The sequence below is a fragment of the Gymnogyps californianus genome, chromosome 4 (assembly GCF_018139145.2).
Source record: "Gymnogyps californianus isolate 813 chromosome 4, ASM1813914v2, whole genome shotgun sequence".
NCBI lineage: Eukaryota > Metazoa > Chordata > Aves > Accipitriformes > Cathartidae > Gymnogyps > Gymnogyps californianus.
The window spans coordinates 65,032,056-65,056,387 of record NC_059474.1 but is presented as its reverse complement, the minus strand read 5'-3'; the positions used below and the strand labels follow the sequence as shown (position 1 = coordinate 65,056,387).

Below are 24,332 nucleotides of genomic sequence, written 5' to 3'. Positions count from 1 at the left end.
TCTATTCAGATGACCCAGGCACTAGGAATTATCATATTTTGAGCATGTTTGGCTAAACCATCCTTTAATCCAAATGGAGCTTGCATTTCCCACTGCTTTCAGAGATGAGAGGGCTTCACAAGCTCACTGCCTGCATACTTTTGCCTCCCACATCAGGGGCACAAGCTCTTTGGTGCACCAAGGCGGTGAGGTCTGCCTTCAGACTCAGCCACCAGCTTTCCAGACAGCTTCAGGCAAGTCACCTACTCTCTGTCTTTCCTGCCTTTTTAAGTGGGATACCACCAGCTATTTGACAGAGGAGGTACATGTGTTTTAATTGATTTACTTTTCGCATCTGCAGAGGTTCTTGCTGAAAATGGCAACGAGCATGGGAATTTAATTATTAGTATTGCAGAAGACCAGCAGATATCTGTACTACAGAACACCCCACTGGATAATGGTATCTTGAATGTCTATACTTTGGATCACCCCTCCATAACATTTCTGTCTCACTTCTTCCTACAATGCTATTTTCATTACTTAGTGTAATCAAGTACAGATCATCTTTTAACAACTGAAATACAGAAAGTGCACACAGGCAATTGTAATAAAAACATTATCATCTTCTCATAAAACTTTGCATGTTGACTAAAGCTGATGGATGCTCAATTCTGTGAGCAGAGGCAGACAGAGAAGTAATCGTTATCACAGTTCATCAAAATAATGTCAGCAATATGGATATTTAGGAAAATCTTTTCTCAAAAAGCTTGAGTTACCACTGCTTCTGATTTTCCCAGTACTGTTTTCCCACTTCACAGAATTTGTTTGGGAATCTAAGTTTCAAGCTGTGCTTCACGATATGCCAAGGATACTGCTGACATGAAACAAGCTAAAAATTGAAGCCCTGAACAGGGTATCCAACACAGAAGTACATCTATTACTTCACTGGACTTTTTGATGTCGCCACTAGAGGGACATACATGAAGCTAAAAAAATGAAGCTAGTAGCTGTCAAAGATGCCGTTCAGACTGCTATTGTAGTTAGGACGATAAAAGGCATTTTGTTTCTTTTGAGACAAAGGTTGTATTTACACACCAGAGAATGCCAAAAGTATCAACACACATGATTTTGCATTAGCAAACAAAACGGTGTGTCCATGGCATATAGTTAATGGACTTAACACAGACATTGCTGAAGACCTACTGTAGCTTCACAATTCATTCAAGCCACACAGCTGGGGTGTGATTTATATTCAGCCCCACAGAGTCTTCACTATCAAAGCTCAAGAAATTCCTCACACCTTAACAGAACAATGGAAAAAGCCAATATTGCTTCCCCCCCTGCATTTGGTCCCCAAATCACTATTAAAAGTTGTCAGAGCAACAAGCTCTCATTCCAGTTACCTTTCTCACTTCCCACGGACCACCTGGCTTCGTGGGAACTCTCTCTGCATGTCTGGTACTACCTAAGCCATTTGCTAACATTGATATTGATCGTCAAGCTCCAGTGCCAGTTGCCATGCTGAGGCGGAGGAAAAAAAAATCTCATTGTTGCTGTGATTACAACTGGTGGCATTTAAAATAGGGTGGGAATAAACCATGTCCTCAAATGTAATTTTCATGACATGAGCTACATCCTCACTAAGAGCAAATCTGGTGTACACATACACTGATGGTGAAAGATGACCAGAAACTCGACCTCTACGTTTGCTTTTATGCCACCTAACTTTTTAAAGATGGCACTGCCATTATGTTCCAAACTCTTGTATGTAGCAGCTGACCTCCAGAGTGACCCCAGTGGGTCACACAGAGAGGCTCGTCCAAATGAACGATATTGTTAACTTAACCTATGGAGCAAACACACATCAGATCACATGCACCATGTGTTAAGCAGGGCCAATAAAAGCAGTCTGCTTCTAAATTAAAAGACACAAGTGAAAAATAACTTTTTAACTTCAGCTTTATATACCATGCTTGAGTAATGGCAAAGGCAGGCAAAGAAACTGCACTCATTCAAAATTTTTACAGAGTCTGTGCAGTCTTCTGCCACATGAAATTAATGCCACTGAGAACAGATGATTGAAAAGTAAGCAGAATTACTTTACAGGAAAGAAAATGAAAGCTACAAGTGTTCAGGAGTTTTCAGAAGTGCTTCATCCACCACCTGTCTTCAAAATAGACCATAACTAGGACATAGCATTCAGAAAGCAGGCGATATTACTATTTCTTCTAATATATACACGCACATTTTTAACCTATAATCTGTAATCATTCATAAAGATAGAAAGGATTCAAGATAACAGGGTTTATATATAAAAATGTCATGGCTCATGTTTCACTAACTTCAAAAGTTACACACCTGAGCCATGTAAGTGAGGATAATTTGTCTATTCTGCACATGCTGCATACCTCAGAGAAGACATTCAGAAAGGGCTCTTTTTTTAATTTTCTTTTAAATAGTTCTTGCATCTAGATTTAATTCCTTCAGCTTTAAAAGCAGATAGTCTAAACCGCTATACTTTCTATCAGATTAATTTTAGGCTGAAAAAATATATCTATGAATGAATATTTCTATTTTTAAAGAACTGATGTTTAAATCCGCTATTGCAGGCTCTTCTACACTAGATACAAGTGCTGGAGTTCTACCAGAAAAGGGACCACATCTTCTGAATGGGAAAAGGTGCCCCATCTCCCCTTGCAGGATGAACAGGACATTTTCTGGTAGTTCTTTAGTAGCCCAACACTGAGTCACACCACTCTTGATGTTTACACAGATGTGATATCATGAGGGGATCTTCCATATGAAGGAGAGGAGGCAAAACTATTCATATCACTCTGCAAGTATGTGTCACAATCCTGGTCTTGCCTCTCTCCCCCAAAACCCCAGTATAAAGGTTATAAAAACTTCTTGCTGGCTATCACTAGTTCAGATTTACATTTCCTTAACATCCTTAATTTACAAGGATGCAGGTATCATCCCAATTAAACATGCGTGGACACGAGGGCACAGAGAGGTAGTACTTGGTCCAATGTCACAGAAGGAGTCACTGCTGGAACTGGGACAAAAAGCAGGTATCTTGAACTTGGTGCCTTCCCCTGCTGTTGTTCAGTAGCCACGACAACAAAGGCACAAAAAACATGATTAAGAGGGATATTACATGCATTGACCTGTAGGGAAGTGAGCTTAAATTAGCAGATTTTATGGTGTCAGCACAACAGCTTGGTGGCATGACCCACCATCTCATTTCACAGGGATGTAGGACTGGGGATGGTTTGGGTTTTTTCTAAAAACTATGAAGGAGGCAAACCTCTTATGGGCACGTCAAATATTTGCGCATCATGAGAGCTGCTGCTTGTCATGGAAAAGAGTTCATTCCCACTGAGCCCTCACCATTAACCTTGTGAGAAACAAGCAGCAAAGCTTCAGCCAGCTTCATTTCTCTGGCTCGCTGACTCTGTGCATTTCCAAGGGTCACTTAAAAAAAAGCAGTGTAGAGTTGTTACAGCTTCCTTTGAAGGACGAGAACGAGACAGAGCGTGACAATGTGTCCACATGCAGAGTGGTGGCTCCCTACCAAATACGTTTTTGAAAAATCACTCTGTTAATAAGGATGGCAACGTGTTCAGGAGATCTTCAATAGGAAATGAGCAGCACTTAAAGCTGCTTTAGCACAATATGCCATTACATGGAGATATCTATATGTGCAGCAAGGCTGGTGCCCATTTGATTAAACAGCCTGCCTGCTCCCTCCAGAAGATATCAGAGGTACAATTAGTTCAGTCGGCAGTATCAGCAATGTCCTTGAGGTCCTGTGCTCCTGACAACTAATGAAGAGGCACTGCTGGCTGTCAGCGCGTGCAGGGGGAGGCATTCATCTTTGTGGCAGCACCAATTAAATCCACCGGGGTCACACCAGGAGGATATAGGAATTCAGCGCAGGGAACAAGTCAAAGCAGCGGACTGGTTTAACACTCCATTTTTGCATTTTGTATCATGGAGAAAAGGGAATCAATTTTGTGCTAGCCATGGTGATGGTGAAGGGGATACAGAGCATCTGCATGACAGTGAAGGCAGAGTGAGTACCTCAGTGCTCGGGTGTGTGCGCACGTGCACTATGGAAAGGCATTTTTTGCAGCAGGGCAGGAAGCCTCTTAATACACAAACAATTTTCTCCTAAAGTCAAGAGAAGGGAATTTGCTTAGTGCATTGTGTTCCTAACACTCTGCTAAGCCTTCAAGGAAAGCTACTTGCCGTACATGTGGGTGTATCCTCACCTTGGACATGGAAATTACTCCTGAGAAGATGAGGCAGGGAACTCTTGCCCCTTATTTCTCACAAGGCTACATCCTTACAGAAAACAAACACTTCTACTTCAAAACAACAGAGATCAAAACCTTCTAAAACATTTCCATCCCCGAGACATCACATTGAATTCTACCAGTCACAGTCAAACATGTCAGCTAATCATCTGCCCCATTTGGTGCCTCACTGTAGAGTCCAACCTTTCCCATCCCACAGAAGTCCTGCTGTCATATGACTTCTAGGACTGCAAGTATCGATAGCAGAAAAGAAGAATATTGAAACAGAAGCTACAGTATCCAACCTGTTAAGGTATATGGAGCACTACAAAGAAAATTGCTTGTTTAGCCAAAAAAGATTTATCTGTAATTCCTGTTTTGTCTTACTTGTGTCCCTTAAGGAAAAAAATGCAAGTGAACTTACCAAATCCACATTTTCCAGGCCTTCATGGACCCTAAATCAAAAATGCTGCCAATCAGTAGGTGACACTAATTATCACCTAGTGTGGCCTTCCCACTTCAGATGTTTGAGAACTCACAGCAAAAATCTCGAAGGGCTTAATCTGCTAAGCACTGTGTATCAACAGGGAACTAGAGAGTTTTTAATAACTTTACAACACACTGGCAGCCATTTATCTTCTCAAACCTCACAACACACTTGTGGAGGCTAAAGGGCCTGTTCACTGACAGTGAAATCAGTGTGACATACACATACGCAAAACAGATCCCCCCTGACTCTCAGCCATGGGTGCACAGACCTAAGCAAATCTAAGCTGACTTAAATATAAGATAGCTATATCTTATACCTTATACCCTGCAGAAATGAAATAACATCGTCCTTTGGAACTAAAAAATTCATTAAGCTTTGAGGAGCGAAAGGCTATTGCAGCAGTAGAGGCAAAACAGTTTATTATCCAACCTTTTATGAAAGGAAGATTTAAAAAAAAAAAAAAAAAAAACAAACAAAACACTCAAACCCACCTCATGCTCCCTACCAGAACAGTTAATCTGCAGGAAACTTCATTTGCCACATGGTATGCAATTAAAGACGTAAGGAAATAAAGAAAAAGGCCTGTGGACACCTCTTTTTTTTCCTGACTAATGAAAAAATAATTCTAACAGTTTCAAAGTTCTGGGAATTAATATTTCACTCCCTTGCAGAGATTCTCTAATAAAGCCACGGGCTTTTGGGAAATGCTCTGTAGTCAAAGACTTCACAAGTCCATAAAGTCAGCCTAGAAACCTAATGAAATACTGCTCACTGTTCTGAGAAAGCACACCGTAAGAATTTCATGCCAGAAAAATGAGATTCAAACATGCTGTGAACAGCAACAGCTCAAGTCCTCCAAAATAATATAAAAATACTTTGCAGGGCACTCTCCACAACAGCATTGGGGAGCACTTTCCTAACATCAATTTGTAAAACCTACTGCAGACTTCTAAATTACCTGAAAGTAATTCTTACAAGAAAAGCTGTGATGCAAAAGCAGCCCAATGTTTGAACAGTATCACAGAAGTAAAGACTGCTGGAGTATCAAAACTAAGTCCTGAGACAGGCTTGTGCACTGTGAAACTGCTTTTGTTTCATGTCCTTTCCAGCTGAAGCATTTGGGAAGGTAGCTTAAGTTTTTTAAGTACATGTCATATTTTGATTTATATGCTGTACTTCTACTTGAAGAAGCAGAAGTAAGTTGTCTCATTGTGGCAATCCGTTTGGCCTGTTTTCAAGTAGTACCACAAAGGGAACCAACACTTCTGTTGCATAGCATCACTGAGAAACTGCTTTCTGAAAAGATGTATGTACAGAAAACCTGTGCACAGAGAGAGCTCATCTAAACCAGAATAAAAATGGTGCAATTTTCCTCAGCAATACGTTTGGGCTTGTTCTCTTGACTACAGCTCTCAGGCCTGACAAACTGACCTTAAACAAAAGCGTACAGTGCTGAAAGTAATTCCTGCCTTCTGCAGTCTCCACCATCCACGACTCAAGAAAGATCTCATGTTCCCTGATGGGAAGGGAGATAGCCCAGGAGCCATACACACAACAAATCAGCAGACATGCAAGTGCAGAAAAAAGCAGCAGCAGAGACTACAAGTAACTGCCCTGAAATATTACAGTTATTTCCTAACAGTCTGAATAACCCCTAAGAATGATACCATGCCTTATGCTGCAGACACACAACTTGGGGCTGCACTGAGAATGCTTTTAGAGGGATGAACAGACTTTGGTAACTCAGTACTACCAAAGTACAAATTCATCCACACAGATGCACATGCTGGACCACGATACTTTAACAATAGTGAAAAATACAGCACACACATACAAAGTTTACAAGCAAAAGATTCCACATGGAATACTGAAGATCAACATTTGGAAACGTATGCTTTAGTTTAAACAGTACTAATTAAATATTAACACTCATATGCAACTGAACAACTCATCAGAGAAATCTTTGGGATATTTGTGTCTCTAGGGGAACTCATGACTTAGAACAGAGCACGCAAACAGATCACATGCTAGCAAACATGGTCCTGTAAGTAAGCTCGTCTTCAGCGCTGTTTTCTCATGAAATCTGCATGTAAAACAGGACAGGGACAAAAAACCACATAATTCGATAACATTCAAATGGTGAAATACCATTGGAGTGGTGATCTGGCTTCTTATCCGAGGCCAAGCTGTAAAATGATTTATCGCTCTCATAGAGCAGGACATCATCCACTGCATAAGGATCTCAAATAACAGCAACTAGGGAGGTAGCAGTATGAGCAGTTTAGTTTCCACGATCAAACTCCAGTCAATGATGAAGCACATTTCTTTGCCCATTCAATAGCCATCATCTCTTCTAGGCAATCACCTACATAGTCCCAGATTATTTTGAGCTGGGGCGCTTCCCGAGTGCATCAGAAGATGACGATTCAAGTCCTGGGAGCTCCTACAAGCATCTGGACATCCCTAGGAAAGCTGCAGGCTCCTACTGCAAGGCTTTCCATACTGCCCTCGCTCAAAATGCCTTCAGGCAGCAACCCTTGGAAAGTCCAAGGGACTCCAAAAAAGACGCTCAAGCCTTGTGTGAAAAACAATGGACAAGTCTGAGCTTCCCACATCCCTGTGCTCAGCTCCTGGTGCAAATGGGGTGCAGCAACTCAACTCAAGCAGGACTCAAGTCTCCCATCTGCAAACCACCACACATGCAGACTACAGGGCTTTCATGTGCCTCTGTTCTGCACCTCCGTACCTACAAGTGACACCTAGTTCACTGAAACACGGCTAGATCACCCAATTCAGTTCTGTGTGAACACAAACGCCTTCCCCCATTACACCTGCATACCAAGAAAAAAACTTCACGTTTCCTTTAGAAAGGAACAAGTACACAGAATGAGAGTTTATCTTCTAAATAAAACTAGTAACAATCAGCAAATAAAACACAATCACTTGAACAAACCTAATCACACAACTTTGCTATATGTGCATATTTCCCATTAAAAAGGTATTTATTTAAACTCTATTCTGGTTTCAGTTGAGTATGAAACATTCCTCCAAGTGCAAGAGAAGCTGTTAATAACCACAGACATCACTAATCACCTCATGGTCATGCTGACTCTGGTACAGAAAACTCCTGCACAGAAGTGTGGCGTGGGCCTCGTGCTGTACAGGAGACAGTTTTACTCCTGTAAATTAACTTCATCAGCACAGCAAAAGAAAAAAAAAGGAACAATTTTAAGTATTAAACCATGTCATGACTTAAGGAATGAACAGAATGTTTTCAAAATGCAAATTAAAGGCATCTGTATTTTAATTACAACATCAAAACTGCAAGATACGTCTCTCCACACACATTTCTTTCATTCATCTTCAGAGATGGCTGTGTGCAGAGAATTAGTTTCATAGTATAAACCTACTCCCACATACATTCCCAAAATAATTTGCATGTATTACCAATAAACAAACACACACACAAGTTTTCAGGCCACCCACAGACATTATAGACAAAAAGAGGACTTGTCACTATTGCCTTTGGAATTATAACTAAAATTACTTCAACTTTTAATACAGGGAAAACAGAATCCAAGAGCAGCATGAGCTTCAGCGCCATACATTTAACACAAAATTCATTTAAGCTGAGAAAATAAAAAAACCCCTGCAAATAGATCCTGTTGCTATGTAGCTGTTTCCTCATATGAAAACTAACGAAGGCTAAACAGAACCTTGGCTACAATATATTTGTATCTATTACAGTCAATGAGCTCAGTTTTGTTGCTGTCAGCCTACAAAACTGACTTTTATACTGAGTCACTAAGAAGATACAGATGACAAACAGTTCCATTACAAAAGGCTGACAATACTTGCCTTGAGAAGCAACAGTGACACAACGATGGTGGCAAAGCTCACTTCATCTTTGCTTAACATACAGCTGACACCACTTCTACAGGCACTGTGATGCCTCCACAGTCAGTCTGAGGCTCGATTTTAATTTCGTCCCCCAAAGACCAGTGCTGTGGCATTAGATGTCCTATCTGATTTCCCAAAAACTTTTTTTGGTCATGAATCCTCAGCATAATGTTTCACCAGGAAAATTGCTCCAGTATGAAATCACTATAGCTGCATGCTTGTTAGCAAGGAGGGAAAAAGAAATATACTGGTGCTATCCTAAACACATCCAAACCCCCATACTAAGAATTAAAAACAAGCAAACAAAACAAAACAAAAAACCCTACCTGATTCTCAGGGGGGCTCCACATAAATATTGAAGGCAGCCCAAAAACTAACTGCAAATTACTTTTTAACTTGACTGCATAGAAAGATGGCATAACAAATATTTTGGGAAATCACGAGACCGATTGTGCTCTCCCACCAGCATTGCCCATCAGTTCAGCAGCTGGCACTCCCATTGTCAGCTATGCTGCCCAAGGCTTTTTAGAAGGATGACCCCGGGCTGAGGCTTGGCACATAAGGGCTCAGGCTGGAAGGAAATAGAGTGAGACGTGCTGACACTTTGAAAACCAGCAATAAACAGTCAAATTACGGGAGCAGAAGCAACACAGATGGTGGTTGAGACTTAACAGTGTACTGGTAACTCAAAACCAGGGTGAAACATTGCATTTTCTGGAGGCTTTCTACAATTTAGGCAACAGCCAGGTACTGTGGTAAAAGCATTCAAACTCAGCAGCAAGGTACGGTCTGACCTCCAAATGTGCTGTACACATCCCACAGGCATCAGTGGTGTTTGGGATAGCATCATACACAAAAAATTAGTGATCTCTGAGGAAGGTGCTTGAACATGGACAAAAGGGCCTGCCTTCAAAATGTAAATGTTTGACTGTTCAAGCCTTATTCCATTACCATTACCTACCATACTGTTATCAGCCAGATTTCCTCCTGTTAGGGAAAATTACAAGCTGTATCTGAGGAAGCTTTCTGCAGCTCAGCTGTGGCAGGTCCCATGCAGGCAGCAACCCTCTGGTGCCATACAGCTGCCTGCATGGTTGCACAGGAAAGTTTTCATGCCTGCACCGCACACAGAGCTCGGGCCTACAGTTAAATATTCCACACTCGATGCCAAATTCACATAGACTAGGGGCATAATAAGCACACCCAGGGCAAGCATTCTCAGACAGATTAAGGTGTCATATGAATCGGGACATATGGAGCACCAGCTTCAGCAAAATCCTTTATTTCGATGTCTTCACATGTGATGTGCCAGCAAAGGTGGCACTGCAGCCATTTTGAGATGAGAACACACCAGTTCTGTGCACTTCCTCAGCAGCACCTTCTAGTTTAACCTGTGGCAGGAACTAAAGCTGCTTCTCCCATGGTCACGTCTATCAGGAGGAGACAGAGCATCATCACCGAAATCAGTGCCAGTCCACTTCTGTCTGACCATCTTATCCCCTCCACACCCACTGCTGTAGGGCACAGACCCTACTGCAATAACAGCAACAGCTACAACTGCAGAAGTTCACCTTCTCTCTTTCCCATCTACAACATTCAGAAGAAATACAGGCTTAATTTATGAAATGACTGATTGGAAGTCCCATTTTGCCTGGAAATTTTAGGTCAGTGTGTGTTCTGGGGAAGGGGGAACAAAAAAAAAGGCACTTTTTCAATTGAAAAAAACTCTCTTAATTTTCAATGGAAACAAGATTTTAGTCAACCCCAGACTTGCAATGTTAATAATACGTTTCTTTCAATATTTTGAACATATGAAAAAGATACAGAACACAGTGAGAAACTTTTTAAAACGTGATTGATTCAAGCTGGGGTAAGTCTTAAGCAAACCTCACAGATACCATGCTTGCTTTCTTTGCATACTAACCCCTTACTGCACATAGCTTGCATAAACAAATTCTTTGCCACGTACAAAAGGAAAAACAAAGCTGCACTGTGCTGAGCTGCATCTGCAAATTCCACTGAGTGACCAGCCTCCTTAGCTTTGAAATCTACTTCATATTTCTTACATTTCTACAACATATCAAAATCTCCATGCATCAGTCAAGACAACTACAGGTGGTTTAAGAGCAAGAGCACGGAGGTGAGTTTCAATAAACATTATCCTCTATTTACCCTTTTAAATAGCCATAATGGGAAAGTAAATTGGAAAGTAGTATGGGGATGAACAGAATATATTGAGTAAACACAGTGGGCTAACTGGATGTTGAAACATAGAATCATTTAGGTTGGAAAAGACCCTTAAGATCATCGGGTCCAACCATTAACCTAGCACTGCCAAGTCCACCACTAAATCATGTCCCTAAGCGACATGTCTACATGTCTTTTAAATACCTCCAGGGATGGTGACTCAACCACTTCCCTGGGCAGCCTGTTCCAATGCTTGACAGCCCTTTCGGTGAAGAAATTTTTCCTAATAGCCAATCTAAACCTCCCCTGGCACAACTTGAGGCCATTTCCTCTCATCCTATTGCTTGTTACTTGCAAAAAGAGACTGACACCCACCTCACTACAACCTCCTTTCAGGTAGTTGTAGGGAGTGATAAGGTCTCCCCTGAGCCTCCTTTTCTCCAGGCTAAACAACCCCAGTTCCCTCAGCTGCTCCTCATAAAACTTGTTCTCTAGACCCTTCACCAGCTTTGTTGCCCTTCTTTGGACTCACTGCAGCACCTCAATGTCTGCCTTGTAGGGAGGGGCCCAAAAGGGAACACAGTATTCGAGGTGCGGCCTCACCAGTGCCCAGTACAGGGGGATGATCATTTCTCTAAGTCCTGCTGGCCACACTAGTTCTGATACAAGCCAGGATGCTATTGGCCTTCCTGGCCACACTGCCAGCTCATATTCAGCCAGCTGTCAACCAACACCTCCAGGTCCTTTTCCACCAGGCAGCTTTCCAGCCACTCTTCCCCAAGCCTGTAGCGCTGCATGGGGTTGTTGTGACCCAAGTGCAGGACCCGGCACATAGCCGTGTTGAATCTGTATTTACAACTCTTTGGGCCTGGCCATCCAGCCAGTTTTATATCTAGCAAAGAGTACACCCACCCAGGCCACGAGTTTCTCCAGGAGAATGCTGTGGGAAATGGTGTCAAAGGTTTACTAAAGTCCAGGTAAACAACATCCACAGCCTTTCCTTTGTACGCTAAGCTAAAATAATTACCAAATACACTTGTACTGTCACTGTGCCACTCAGTGGTGCAGCCCCTTGCTGTGAACAATCATGCTTTACATTGACAAATAAAAAACACATCCTTTTCCTACGCTGCCTGCAGGTGAATGAAAAAATTATGAATGAAAGTATTAACAAATTAACCAATTTTTTTTTCTTTAAATTGAATCATTAATCACCTTCAACTTCTGTTCTGGCAGAACAGACGTGGCCATTTGTCACTGAGAACAAAACTGCAAAGACTTTTTACATGGAGTAGAATATCCTACCTGGAACAACTTCAAAAAGGAACTTTCCTGGACTTTCTTCATTGCAGGGATGCTCAATTACTCTGTTGCCAGGCAGAAAGATGGTACCCTAAAGAAAAAAATAACAACAAACATGGGATTAAAACTGCTACCATGCTTCTGATACACTAACACTTCTTTTTGGACTGGGGTATACATGAATTTGTGGTGTCACGCCTGGGCAGCTGACTTCCAAAGTGAGACTGAGGAGGGATTATCCCAAAAGCCAACATCACAGATCCCCTTAATTAACTGAGGCATTCAATAATGGCTGTAGGTTTTTTTTCATCTCTTGGGTTTTTGATACTATGCAGATTTTTGTACTAATCACGTGTACTAATTCCACTGTGCTGCAGGGAAAATTAGAGACTAAAAGAAAGGGTTCGTTTGACCCTGATGATGAAAAGCTAAGTTGCATGTGTGAGGCAGATGAACTTACCAGCTAGGCTTCCTGGCTAAAGCCAAAGGATATGTGGACAGAAGAGTAACCTCAATTTGTGGGGTGCATACCCAGTTCCTGCTCTGTGCCCTTTCACCATACCATGCCAGGGAAGCAGTACAGAGAAAACATCCCACTTCCACCCACTGGCAGCACCATCAGACCAGCACACCGCAAAGCCACAGCAGGCACAGCGAGAGTCCTGTTCAAAGATGCATTTGGTACAGGTAGATAGATGTTGGATAATCTCTGTGACGGGCACTGAATACCTTTATCACAACTTCACTACCTTGAGAAGGCAGATGGGTAATTTTAGCTGTGCATATTTGGTAACACTGGTTACCAAAAACAATGCCTGCAACCCTCAAAACGTTTCTGGGGCTGCAGTGGAGGGAAGACATAACTTCCCCCCTGCCACTCTGCCCTGCTGTCACATGGGATGGATAGACCGCCCCTTTCCTCTTAGAGCTTGTCGTGGTTTAAGCCCAGCCGGCATCCCGGTGGGATGGGGAGAATCAGAAGAAAAAGGTAAAACCTCACGGTTTGAGATAAGGTCAGTTTAATAGGACAACACAAGGAGCGAAGAAGTAATAATAACAATAATACTAATTGTCCTGGTTTCGGCTGGGATAGTTATTTGTCTTCTTAGTAGCTGGTACAGTGCTGTGTTTTGGATTTCATGTGAGAATACTGTTGATAACACGCTGATGTTTTAGTTGTTGCTGAGTAGCACTTACCTTAAGCCAAGGACTTTTCAGTTTCCCATGCTCTGCCAGCAAGCAGGTGTGCAAGAAGCTGAGAGGGAGCATAGCCAGGACAGCTGACCCGAACTAGCCAAGGGATATTCCATACCATAGAATGTCATGCTCAGTACATAAGCTGGGGGGAGTTGGCCGGGAGGGGTGGATCGCTGCTGGGGCATCGGTCAGCAGGTGATGAGCAATTGCGTTGTGCATCACTTGCCTTTTCTTGGGTTTTATATGTCTCTTTTTTTTTTTGGTTATATTCCCTTTCATTACTATTATTATTATTACATTTTTATTAGTAGTAGTATTATATTTTATTTTACTTTAGTTATTAAACTGCTCTTATCTCAACTCACAAGTTTTACTTCCCCCCGCCCCCCCGATCCTCCTCCCCATCCCACTGGGAGGGGGTAGGGGGGAGCAGCTGCGAGGTGCTTAGTTGCTGGCTGGTGTTAAACCACGACACCAATAAAAGAACATATAAAGCAAGTGATGCACAATGCAATTGCTCACCACCCGGAACCCAATGCTCAGCCCATTCCCGAGCCACAATCCCTCCTCCCCCTGGCCAGCTCCCCCAGTTATACACTGAGCATGATGTCATATGGTATCGAATATCCCCTTGGCTAGTTTGGGTCAGCTGTCCTGGCTATGCTCCCTCCCAGCTTCTTGTGAAAATTAACTCTATCCCAGCCGAACCTAGGACAGAGCTCTTTTTCATTTTCAGGTATTGCAGCTCCTCCTAGTACCATTTCCTCCTCAGTTAGCAGGCAGTCCTTAATGAAATTATGCTAGGATGGCTGTCCAGGGGTAAATTTTCAGAGCAGCATCCTAGGAATTGTATTAGGTACAAGCTCTCCATCACTGTTAATGGGAGATAATACCTACTTGCCAATATTCTCCAATTACTGCATAACAGGGCCCCTATCTCCAAAGTAAACAACTTCTAGAACTTACATGGCTTAAACATAGAATATCTCGAGTTGGAAGGGCCCCATAAGGATCAGTGAGTCCAACATGGAACACCATTTTCCATAGTAGTTTCACCAAACGCTGCTTTTAAGCATCTGTCAGACCCCTCATCTAAACAGCAGTAAAGATATCCCTGTACAGGAAAAACGTCAATTCTGATACCCAGTATTCGTTACTACGGCCCGTAACCTTCATTACAAGCAGAAGCATTTACAGTTATTGGGAAGGCAAGACAAGTAGAATGCTATAGTCTTCTCACAAACAAGACCTTACAAATCGGCAGGAAAAAGACACCTGAAGAAACAGGTAACAAATGTTTCACAAAATCAGTATTTGTACCAGCTGATGTGGAGACTGAGCTCTACACGAATTTGTCAGTACACTGCTGTCTGCCAGCAGGTACAGCGTGTCACGGGAAGCCAAAAACAGGGTGCACAGATATTTTATCAGATCATACAAAATTACCTCCATTAAACACTATGATACTTTTTACTGAAAACAGATGAAACAGAACAGTATTCTGCTGAGGTGGTATTAGCAGCAAGCATTAGCAGTTGTGGGCAGCTTTCCCCACTCACTGCATGTACAGATGGCATTAAGTGCCTTGGTCCAATAGCTCTACTAGAAGCTATTTTCCTTCATTCCTGCTACAAGCAGCAACTGTTAATAGTTGTCACACTCCAAAGCCCCCTGTGAAATATCTTATTAGGCAAGAATAGTACCATAAACAAAAAAGATTATATGAACGGGAAAAGATAAGTCACAAAATAGCTCAAACTTCTCATATAACAGCTGGAGAAAAAGCCCGGCAAATATAAGGAATAAATTTTCCTGAGAATTATGGGAGACCAGGAATAAGAATCTCTAAAAAACATTTTTAACTACATGTATTTTATGTCACATGTAATAGACCATTAAGACTGGTATAATTTTCTTGCCCACTTTAACTTTCAGCTTGAGCTGGTTTTACCTAAAAAACCATCCACCCAGCACACAGGATGAGCAGATCAGAGTCTTCATGCTGGAGTAAATTTCACTGGCTCAGGAGCTTGTGTCGATGAAGGCACACAACATATTTAAGTTAATTATATGTCTTGCTATTCAATTAAACAAAAATACAAAATTAAGGAGACCTAGCCTACAGCACTGTAAACTAAAATCAATTTATGAGACAGTAAATGAAAACTGCATTCAACTTTGCTGTTAATTCATTAGCAATAGACATGCTGCAGTCTCATTACATTATGATGCTTTCTGATTCTTTGATGTAAAATCCTTTTAATATAACTTTACAGTGAGCTGTCTTAACGACAGATTTTTGAGAACATAAGAACAAAATAGTCATAATATTCATAACCTTAGCGCCTTCATTTCATAGATGAAACTTATTTCACCTACTAAAATGTGAAGCCTAAAGCCACACATGACAGCTAAGTTAATACAAAGGGAATCCAGACAGCAAGACCGTACAGAATATTGCTGTGGTTTAAAAAGAAAACATGTCCTCAAATGGTGATTTTATTTTACTGTTTGTTTTCAGAACTATTATTGGAAATATCAGTGCACGTGAAATACTTTAAAATATATATATATGGGGTTTTTTAAATAAGAAAATAGCTTTGTTTGTGCAACACGCACCTGGATGCCCCAGACTAACGGGGAAAGCCTAAGAGAATGACTGCAGCTCTTTCACTTCCCATTCTGTCTGCTTTCACACCCATCTGTCTGCCTTCATACGGCAACACTTCCCCTTCAGTAAGTTTTGTAGCTGCCTACATAACTGTACCAAGGCTATCTGGAGTGGTTTTAACTAACCTTTGCTTAGTTTCTCAGCAGCTGGCAGGCAGTGTGTTTCACACAAGCATGCTGGCACCCAGGGAACACATCTGTACTGTAACAAAACCCCTGCAGCCCCTCATGTGGCACAGCCCTGGCTGCCGGGTATTTGATATGAGCTGGGGGGACCCCAGTTCCCACATCACTGTCAGTCCCCTTGCTCAGTTGTCTTTCTGGGCCCTTAAGGTGCAACATCTGGCCCATCCTTACAGCTTGGATAATCCAAAGAGTAGAGACTATCAGAGAATTGCAAAGGTTCAACAAGTTCAAGCTCTGTTTTTCCCCTTGAGTATCTAATTCCAGGGGGAAATAAGAGAAAACCAACCGTATAGTCTTAGACACCTAACAAGACAGTAATTTGCACATAAAAGATGAAGGTGATTTCCAGAGGAAATACATGTTTTGACTTGGGTATCAGTGCATGTAAATGTTCCATAATTAGAAACTTCACATTGCTTCATATGAAACTCTACAAATCATTCAAAACTGTTTAAAAAAAATCTCAACCCAAGACTACAGATTGGGCCAGATTAATATTCTGCTTTCAAAAAAGAAAAAAAAAAAAACATGGTGCCAGCAGGGAACACAACATACAGTCTATAGAAATACAGAAAAAAGAGAAGCGGTAGAAAAATGTGGCCCTGACCCAAGTCCCTCCTCGCTCCCGTTGCCATTCTGTTCCCGGGCTGTGCCTCCACCGGGTCAGCAGCGTTTTGCAGAGCTCCTGCTGCGGTAAGCCCAGGTTGTTTTTCAATTTCCAACACTTCTGTCCTTACCAGGGCAGTTCTGCTTCTCTAGCTGAGCACTGAGGGTGACTCACATGATGCAGAAGCTTGGGTTGCTCAAGAAGCACTGGCGTTTTCCCTAACCAAGTATCAAACCCACTTTCAAAGGAGCCTCTCACACAGATGGCTTTTACTACAGTACACTGTTGCTTCAAACCAAAGATGACCTAAATAGCAGAACAACATTATTTTTGTTAAAATTAAAAATCTGCATATATGAAGCCTTTAACTGAAGAAAAATTACTACTCAGTTAACAAAAGTACCTGATAAAATACTGCAGTGCAGCAAGAATGGCATAAAGGTACTTTGGATTAGAGTCACAGCATTAGTCTTGCTCAAAGAGATGTTTTATCCCACACTGGTCCCCTGCAACACTTTCAGCACCATTTAGCAGATGAACTTCACGAGGAAGCATGGAAGAGGACACAGAATGGCCACCACACAAGTGCTTCATGACAACCAGCTGACAGATGGTATTTCTGTTTTGCACGCTCTGTGTAACACTCTGTAACAGTGAAGCGACCCTGTGCCTCTTTCTTTTCCATTACTCTTCCCTAGGTGCACCTTCCCCAGCCTTGTTTGAACTTCATTTTCTGAAGCAGACTTATCACCTGTGTTCAAGAGATACCAGGCTTTCCCCAAGAAAGCTTATGATACAAGGAATTCCCATGCCTTTAAGATGCTGACTGGCAACTATGAAGACAAATACATGATTTTCAATACCTCTGGATGGATTTTACTCCAAAAGCATGTAGACACATGAGGAAATTAACTGCTTTCTTGCCAAAATAATGTCTTCAGTATTTATTCTAATACAGTTCCCCAAGGCTTACCTGGTCTATTTGCTTGCTTGTAGTTTGTCCTGCCACCCCTTAAAAAAGTTACTTCAGAAGTCCACAGTATCAGCAGTTACATCAGATGTTCTTCTTGCCCTTCCAACTTTGATGATTTATCAAAGATCACTGAATTCTACTTTGGCTTTCAAGATAAGTGCTGCATTTACGTATTTGTTTTTCTTGTTTCATGGGAAACTCTTCCCAGGAATTTTTTTTCTGGTACTTTTGTACAGTTTCAGTTAACTTAGAGGATCTTCACATAGTTTCTTTCTCTTTGTCTGTTGCTAGAGGTTGGTTAACCAGTTAACCACAACAACACAGAAGTGGCTGTGTTGGTTTGGCAGCAAAGGTTTCCAGGGTTTTATCCCTGCCAGAGTGCAGCCCCTGAACAAACACAGCCCAGCTACTCATGCCTCTTTGCAAGAAGGCTCCCAAATCAGCTGCACTGCATCCCTCAGAAAAGAAACAGTCCTCAGAAATAGTGCTAAGAAGGTCTGCAGCCCGCAATCAACTGCTATTCCCCATGCCAAACCCTCTCCCTCCCTAAGTGGTGCCAGACTAAACATCTCCACAGCTCTTCGAAAAGGTTTGCTCAGAGAGGGAGGAAGGGGTAAAGAAGAATCAGCTCTCAGAGAGGCAGGAAGGTCATCAGCCGGGAAGGAGGCAGCTGATGGGGAGGATTAAGAGGCAGAAAGGATCTTTGGGTACATGTGTCTGTTATGTGACCCACATCCATTACAACGCAGCACTGTTGCGTGGTTTCTTTTGTCACTGTTGCTGTTTCTGGAAAGTCTCGAGGGTCATACTTAAGAATAACTGTGCACTTCAACTTGGATGGCATCTTAAACTGAAAAATACTACATTTAGTGGATAATACTCTCAACGTCACTAGTATTTACAAGGTCGCAACCTGAAATGCATCCACTGTACTTCACAGTAAAGCCTGTTAATCAACCCAGATTAAATAATATACTTGATATGTATGCACATACATGTATATTTCTACATGTACTGTGAATTCATAAACAAGCAATGCACCGCAAAGAAGGATAAAGTGAACATGTAAGCTGATATCAGTTAACTAAAAATCCTCATTCCTCACATAACTACTGTTTTTGCCTTTAAACTATCACAAATATAGATTATCTCAAGTCCAAGCAAGCCCACTTATACTGAGGTCAATAATGAAACCTGCCCTGTGCTCACTAAAAGCAGTTTGACTGCAGTAGCCTCTTAAAAATCTGACTTGATTTCCACCATTACAATGTATTTCCAAGATCCCAGTAAAACCACTTGCTGCAAAAAGGCACAGCAACTCTGAAAGCCAGCCCTTTCATTTAACTACCTACACAGAGATATCTGTATTTCAAAGTGGGACCTGGGCAAGTTAACCAGCTGGCTCCAAACCCCCGATCAGTGCTGTGGCAGGGGCAGAGAACTGCCTCGGTTGCCTCTAGCTGGGCAAAGCCCAGCAGATCCAGAGCACACTTGGCGCTGCAGCACAGCATAACCCAGCAGTGTTCACAGCACACTGGCTGGCATGGCTTGGCTTGCTTTGTCCAGTGCAGCACCTCTGGTTTGCTTTCACCCTTGCACAGCTCTGGTGTTTGCTGTTACTGCATATCGTGAAAGCAAACTTACTTTTAGAGCCTTAGTCTGCAAAAAAAGCATCCTCTGCCAGAAGCCAGCTCTTTGCTTCAAATTCACTGGCCTCTCCAATTAAATAACAATGGTCGATTTCAAAACATTTCAGTCATTCCTGTTGCTGTCCTACAGTTATAATCTATCAAGTAATTTGGTGTGATTACTTAGCAACAGATCTATAGACGGGTAGTTACCATGAACAGGCCTAAAAGGTTGTAACTGTGACTCAACCAGTGTAAATGCTCTGACTACTATCTCCAGTGATATTTGGAAGCTACATAATTGCTGTTCTTCAATGTAAACAGGAAGTATTTTTGTCCAGAGATCTCATCCCCCATGTACATTAGAGGTTTTAAATCTTATTGGTAAACACTACATAAAGAAAACAAGTTTTACCTATTTTACTGAATTGCCACTGTTATATATATGTAACGTCAGGTTTTCTAGCGCACATGACAATAGTGAGACAATAAAAAAGTTAATACAGGCTATAATTATAAAACAATGAAGGAACCAGATGTTCTCTTAGAATAATTTTTTTATTATAAGAGAATAAGATTTTTAGATTTTTATTATAAGAGTAGATTTTTATACCACTTAAGCAACCAAAGCTCTGGAAGAAGGACAATTACCGCAGGAGGTGATGCAGTCTTTGTCTTGCAGTTATTGCAGCCATTTACAGTTTTGCAGTATGCACAGTGAGAGAACAAGTGCTATCATATTTGAGGCAACCAGGGCTGGGGGGGGGTGGGGGGGGTGGGTGTGCTGTTCAGATTTTAGGGGGTAACATCCCAGAAATGAAGACAGAGAAATTACAAAAGAAATAGTGTTGGTTGGATAAAATTCAGTCAATACACAGCATACATTTTTCTGGCACAAATTCCATTGCATTTGACATTTTCTCGTCCCACTATGTTAACACATGACTCCAGTTCATTTCTGTTGAAGAACAAGAATTGTCATTTAGTTCTCAGAAACTCTGCAAACAGGAGTATAAAGATTTTTCCTTTACATAAGGAAAGGTTCAAACCTACCTCATAGCTTAATCTTCCAAGCAAGAAGCAAATTCACCTCTGTGGTGAATATTACATGTACTGCTTGCTTGGCAATGAGCACCAAAACATTTATTCTGACATGAGAGATCGAGCTGGCAATTTTACTAGGATGCGATTACAGTTTCTTTAAAGATTTTTCTATCTTTCTCTCCTGCCACACATTTCACTTAATGGTTGAGTGCCTCTCTCTGCTTGAGAGAAACGTCTTTCCTCAAGAATGAAGCAATCTTGGCTTGAGCAGCCACTAGAAAAAAACTCCCTTTTTTGTTCCACAAGAGAAAGAAAGCTCATACCAAGTTAAGCTATAACACCACAAAAAATTAAGTTTGCCTAAAACCAGAGGCTAGATACAGGCATACTGCATGCCTATGGTTTTCATTTCTCTAGTAAGGGCAAGAGAGAAGAGTGACCATTTCCTGACCACATCTGAGACAATGTCTGAAATTATTAAAAGCTTTTTCTCTTTCTGAATCTGTTTCCCAGCACCAACCTCTACCTTACAGTTGAAAGTAAAACTTAACATGCTCTCTTCCCACCTCTAAATTCTGCCTGCTATTTTAAAGAGTTTCAGACAGATCTTGGATTAGTATGAAGCAGCTTTCCTTTCTAAAGCAGATTTTCTGTGGTATCTAGAGAGGCTTTAACACCTCTATCTTACCCACCCTCTCCTGGCTTCTCCCTAATGAATGAGCTTATTCAATTATATGTTGCCAGCTTCTGTGAGAAACACTGCTCCTCCTGCAGAGATTTTGCTTTTCTTTTCCAAGTTTGTCACAGGGGGGTATAAGGAGCTGGGGAGATAGTTATAGGGGGTGAGCCAATTCATGAGTAACTCTCTTGAGAGTTACCTTGGGCATGAAGGCATGGTGTGCATCTGCTCCCACACAAGCACTTCCAGCAGGAGTAATTAGGACTGTGATTTGGGAGAGGGGAGACAGGTATGATGGGACTGAGCTCAGTTAACAGAACAGGGCAGGTCACAGGGTCCAGCAGTGGAGAGATATTGCGGGAGCTCTACAATATAAAGTGCCTTCCTGGGGAACCCACTCTGCAATTGCCATGTTGCTTACAGAACGGGCCCCTTGGTATTTTCTGAAGACAAAGAAAAAGGAGACTTGTATAAATAAATTTGGAGACTGCACTGAGTTTAAGGACTCATGAGTACAAGCTAAGCTCATTATTAGATACATGCATGGAAGTTTTGATAAAATTAGGCCTCGTAATGATCATTACATTTGGATCAATAGACAACAATGGGACTGGGCATTACTGAATTACTACAGAAGAGAAAGGCAGCTATGAAAAATCGTACTTCCAGTAGCTCTGGTCAATAAGAAATTTAGCTTATTATTAGACAAAACTATTTTCCCAAGGAAAAAAGCCAATAAAGCACAAAGCATCAGAACACAGAGGACCAAGTGTTGCTTTACAGATCTCTTTTGCAAAGGAAATTTACTGACTTCTAGTCCTGAGAACATCTAGGCCAAAACAATGCAATTATTTCCCAAAAGGGTGATATTTGGCAGGAGAAAATTTCAAGTACAGCCTCTCATTTACACACAGAGCTCTCCAGTGACAGCCTTGACAGATACAGCAACATTGTGAGAGAACGTAGCATATATGATTGAGCAGGTTAAATCAAATCAGTCATTAAAATACTGAACTAAACATTTTTCAAGACAAGATTCAGAGGGAGGAAAAAAGGCCCTAAAACTGAACTTTCTACTCCATCTTGGTTTCTTTCTTATTTTGAAAAGGTGGGCAACCAGTGGTCACTGCACACAGTTGCCTTACCTCCAAGGGTCAAGTGGATATCATTTATACACTCTATTTGGTTTAATTCCCACAGCTGATGGAAAGGATTAGGATCTAGTCCATGATGGAAAGAAAAACATTTAGAGTTACCAGAACTGCTAAAGATAATCAAGTGCTTTGCTGGGTCTCATTCTGGATTATGCTTTCACATTGCAGGAGGATTAATTTAGGGGGAAAAGTGTCTAACAATCTGTGGAAACACAACACCACATCCTTGTTGGAAAAAATACAGCTGGATAATTACGGTTGGCTTTCAGAGCAGATTGTCAAGACCTGACCCACTGTAACAGTTAACAGATGAATATAAGCAATAGATATCACAACACTTAAAGGAGCAAATGTCACCCTGGCGCATAGACAATGGAGCAAGAAATAATTTGTCTGTTCACCTCTGAACTGAAACAGCCTCAGCCTGAACACTGGGCCCAGCCTGGGGCCCTGCACTGGAAGGTGGGTGCAGACCCAGCATAGAGAAGGCGGAGAAAACCAACACAAGCGATTAGAGCGCTAAAACCCACAACCTCTCTCTCAAAGCTGGTCGGTGGGCCAAAAGGAGCTGAAGCAATTTGCTCCAAAATAACCATGTGCTTCAGTGCAGTGCATTTCTGAAGATCATCAACAAGGACTAAAAGAAAAAAGAACAATGCCATACAAATAATACTCAAATGAAATCAATACTTAAGATTTCACCATTTCTAAGTCCCAGGAAACCCTGCCAGAGGCACCTTTGCAGGGGAGGGAGCTTACTCAGGTGTCCGAGGCAGGTTCACAGGGGACCCTGCTACACCTCCCAGCAGGAACCCTGCAGTCACTCTGGTTTAAATCACTCCAGTCTAGCACCAGAAATCTCCTTTTACTATCCCTTAAATACAGTTACCCTAACACACACAGTCAGAAAAACAGTAGTGGCTAAAACCATGGTCAGGTAAATCCCAAGTGGAGGTCAGACTGCTTCTGACCATCAGAAATAACTTTCAAATTTTCTCATCTAGGATCATTACCCTTCTCCAATCCCCCCCCCCCCCGCCTTTTCTTCAGCATTTCTTATTGGCTTAGCTTATGATAACAGTCTTGCTTATGACAACTTATAGTACTCTGCTCTTATAAAGCCTACTAAAAGGACAAAATCAGGCTTTTTAAACTGAAAAATCAAACAAGATAAATATTTTTAAATATACAAAAAACACTTTTGTTCTCTAGGTCCAGTGTGAACAGGAGAAGAAATAGTAAACAGCTGGAGAGCACAGCCTTGACAGACTGAAGTCTTCAGCTCTGAAACACTTCAAATACAGATAAAGACAAGTCTTTATCAGGAATGATTAACATAAAACTGTTCTTGCCTTAAGAAAAGGGATGATTCAAATCAGTTCGTTCGGTTTTGGCTTTGTGTTTGTTTTATGACTTCCATGTTGAATTTAAGAAGTAAAATCCTTTCCAACCCCAACACATAGAGCTTTTTTCCAGGAAAGTTATATATGGCCAAGCATCCCATCTGAGGACAATTCATTTCCAGGTCAGTATGTAGTAAAGGTTGAAGTTGCTGCAGATTTTCTAGAAATTACACATAAAGTGCAACTTTTACAGCATAAGTAAAGAAAGGTGGCAGACAGAGACATGGAAACAGGAATACGATTCCACTGAAGTTGTTTCTTCTTTTCCTGTGCAAATATTCTTGTTGGCTTTTGGCTAGCAAGAGTATTTCAGTGGAGTCTGCCTGTCCTATATAAGTTATCATCTTGCATTTTTTTATTGAAGAAAAAAAAAATTTAGTTTCACATGGAAAAATGTTAGAGCTTAATGGCAAGGGTTATCTTTCTTTTGCAAGTTTTTTTAATGCCTATATTGCTTGTTGGTTTAACATCTATACATTGTTTATATTTTGTCTATATAGTAAATGTTTTATGAGCATGGCTTATAAGTGCTACTGCACTACAATACCACATTGACACAAATTAAATAGCTCATTTAGCTTTCTGGCATCTAGTGTAAGATACTCTGCTGGTCCTTGTCTAAGGGATTACATTAA

At 41.4% G+C, this 24,332-nt stretch overlaps 1 protein-coding gene across 5 annotated transcripts in view; it reads right to left on the bottom strand.

Moving 5' to 3' along the window:
- Window positions 1-24,332, bottom strand: part of ARHGAP24 (Rho GTPase activating protein 24) — a 259,411-nt gene that overhangs the window by 131,753 nt on the left and 103,326 nt on the right. For all 5 annotated transcript variants that reach the window (XM_050895326.1, XM_050895327.1, XM_050895329.1 and 2 more), the window contains one exon: window positions 12,160-12,247. In XM_050895326.1, the coding sequence (XP_050751283.1) occupies window positions 12,160-12,247 (88 nt within the window). The remainder of the gene's footprint in view (window positions 1-12,159; window positions 12,248-24,332) is intronic.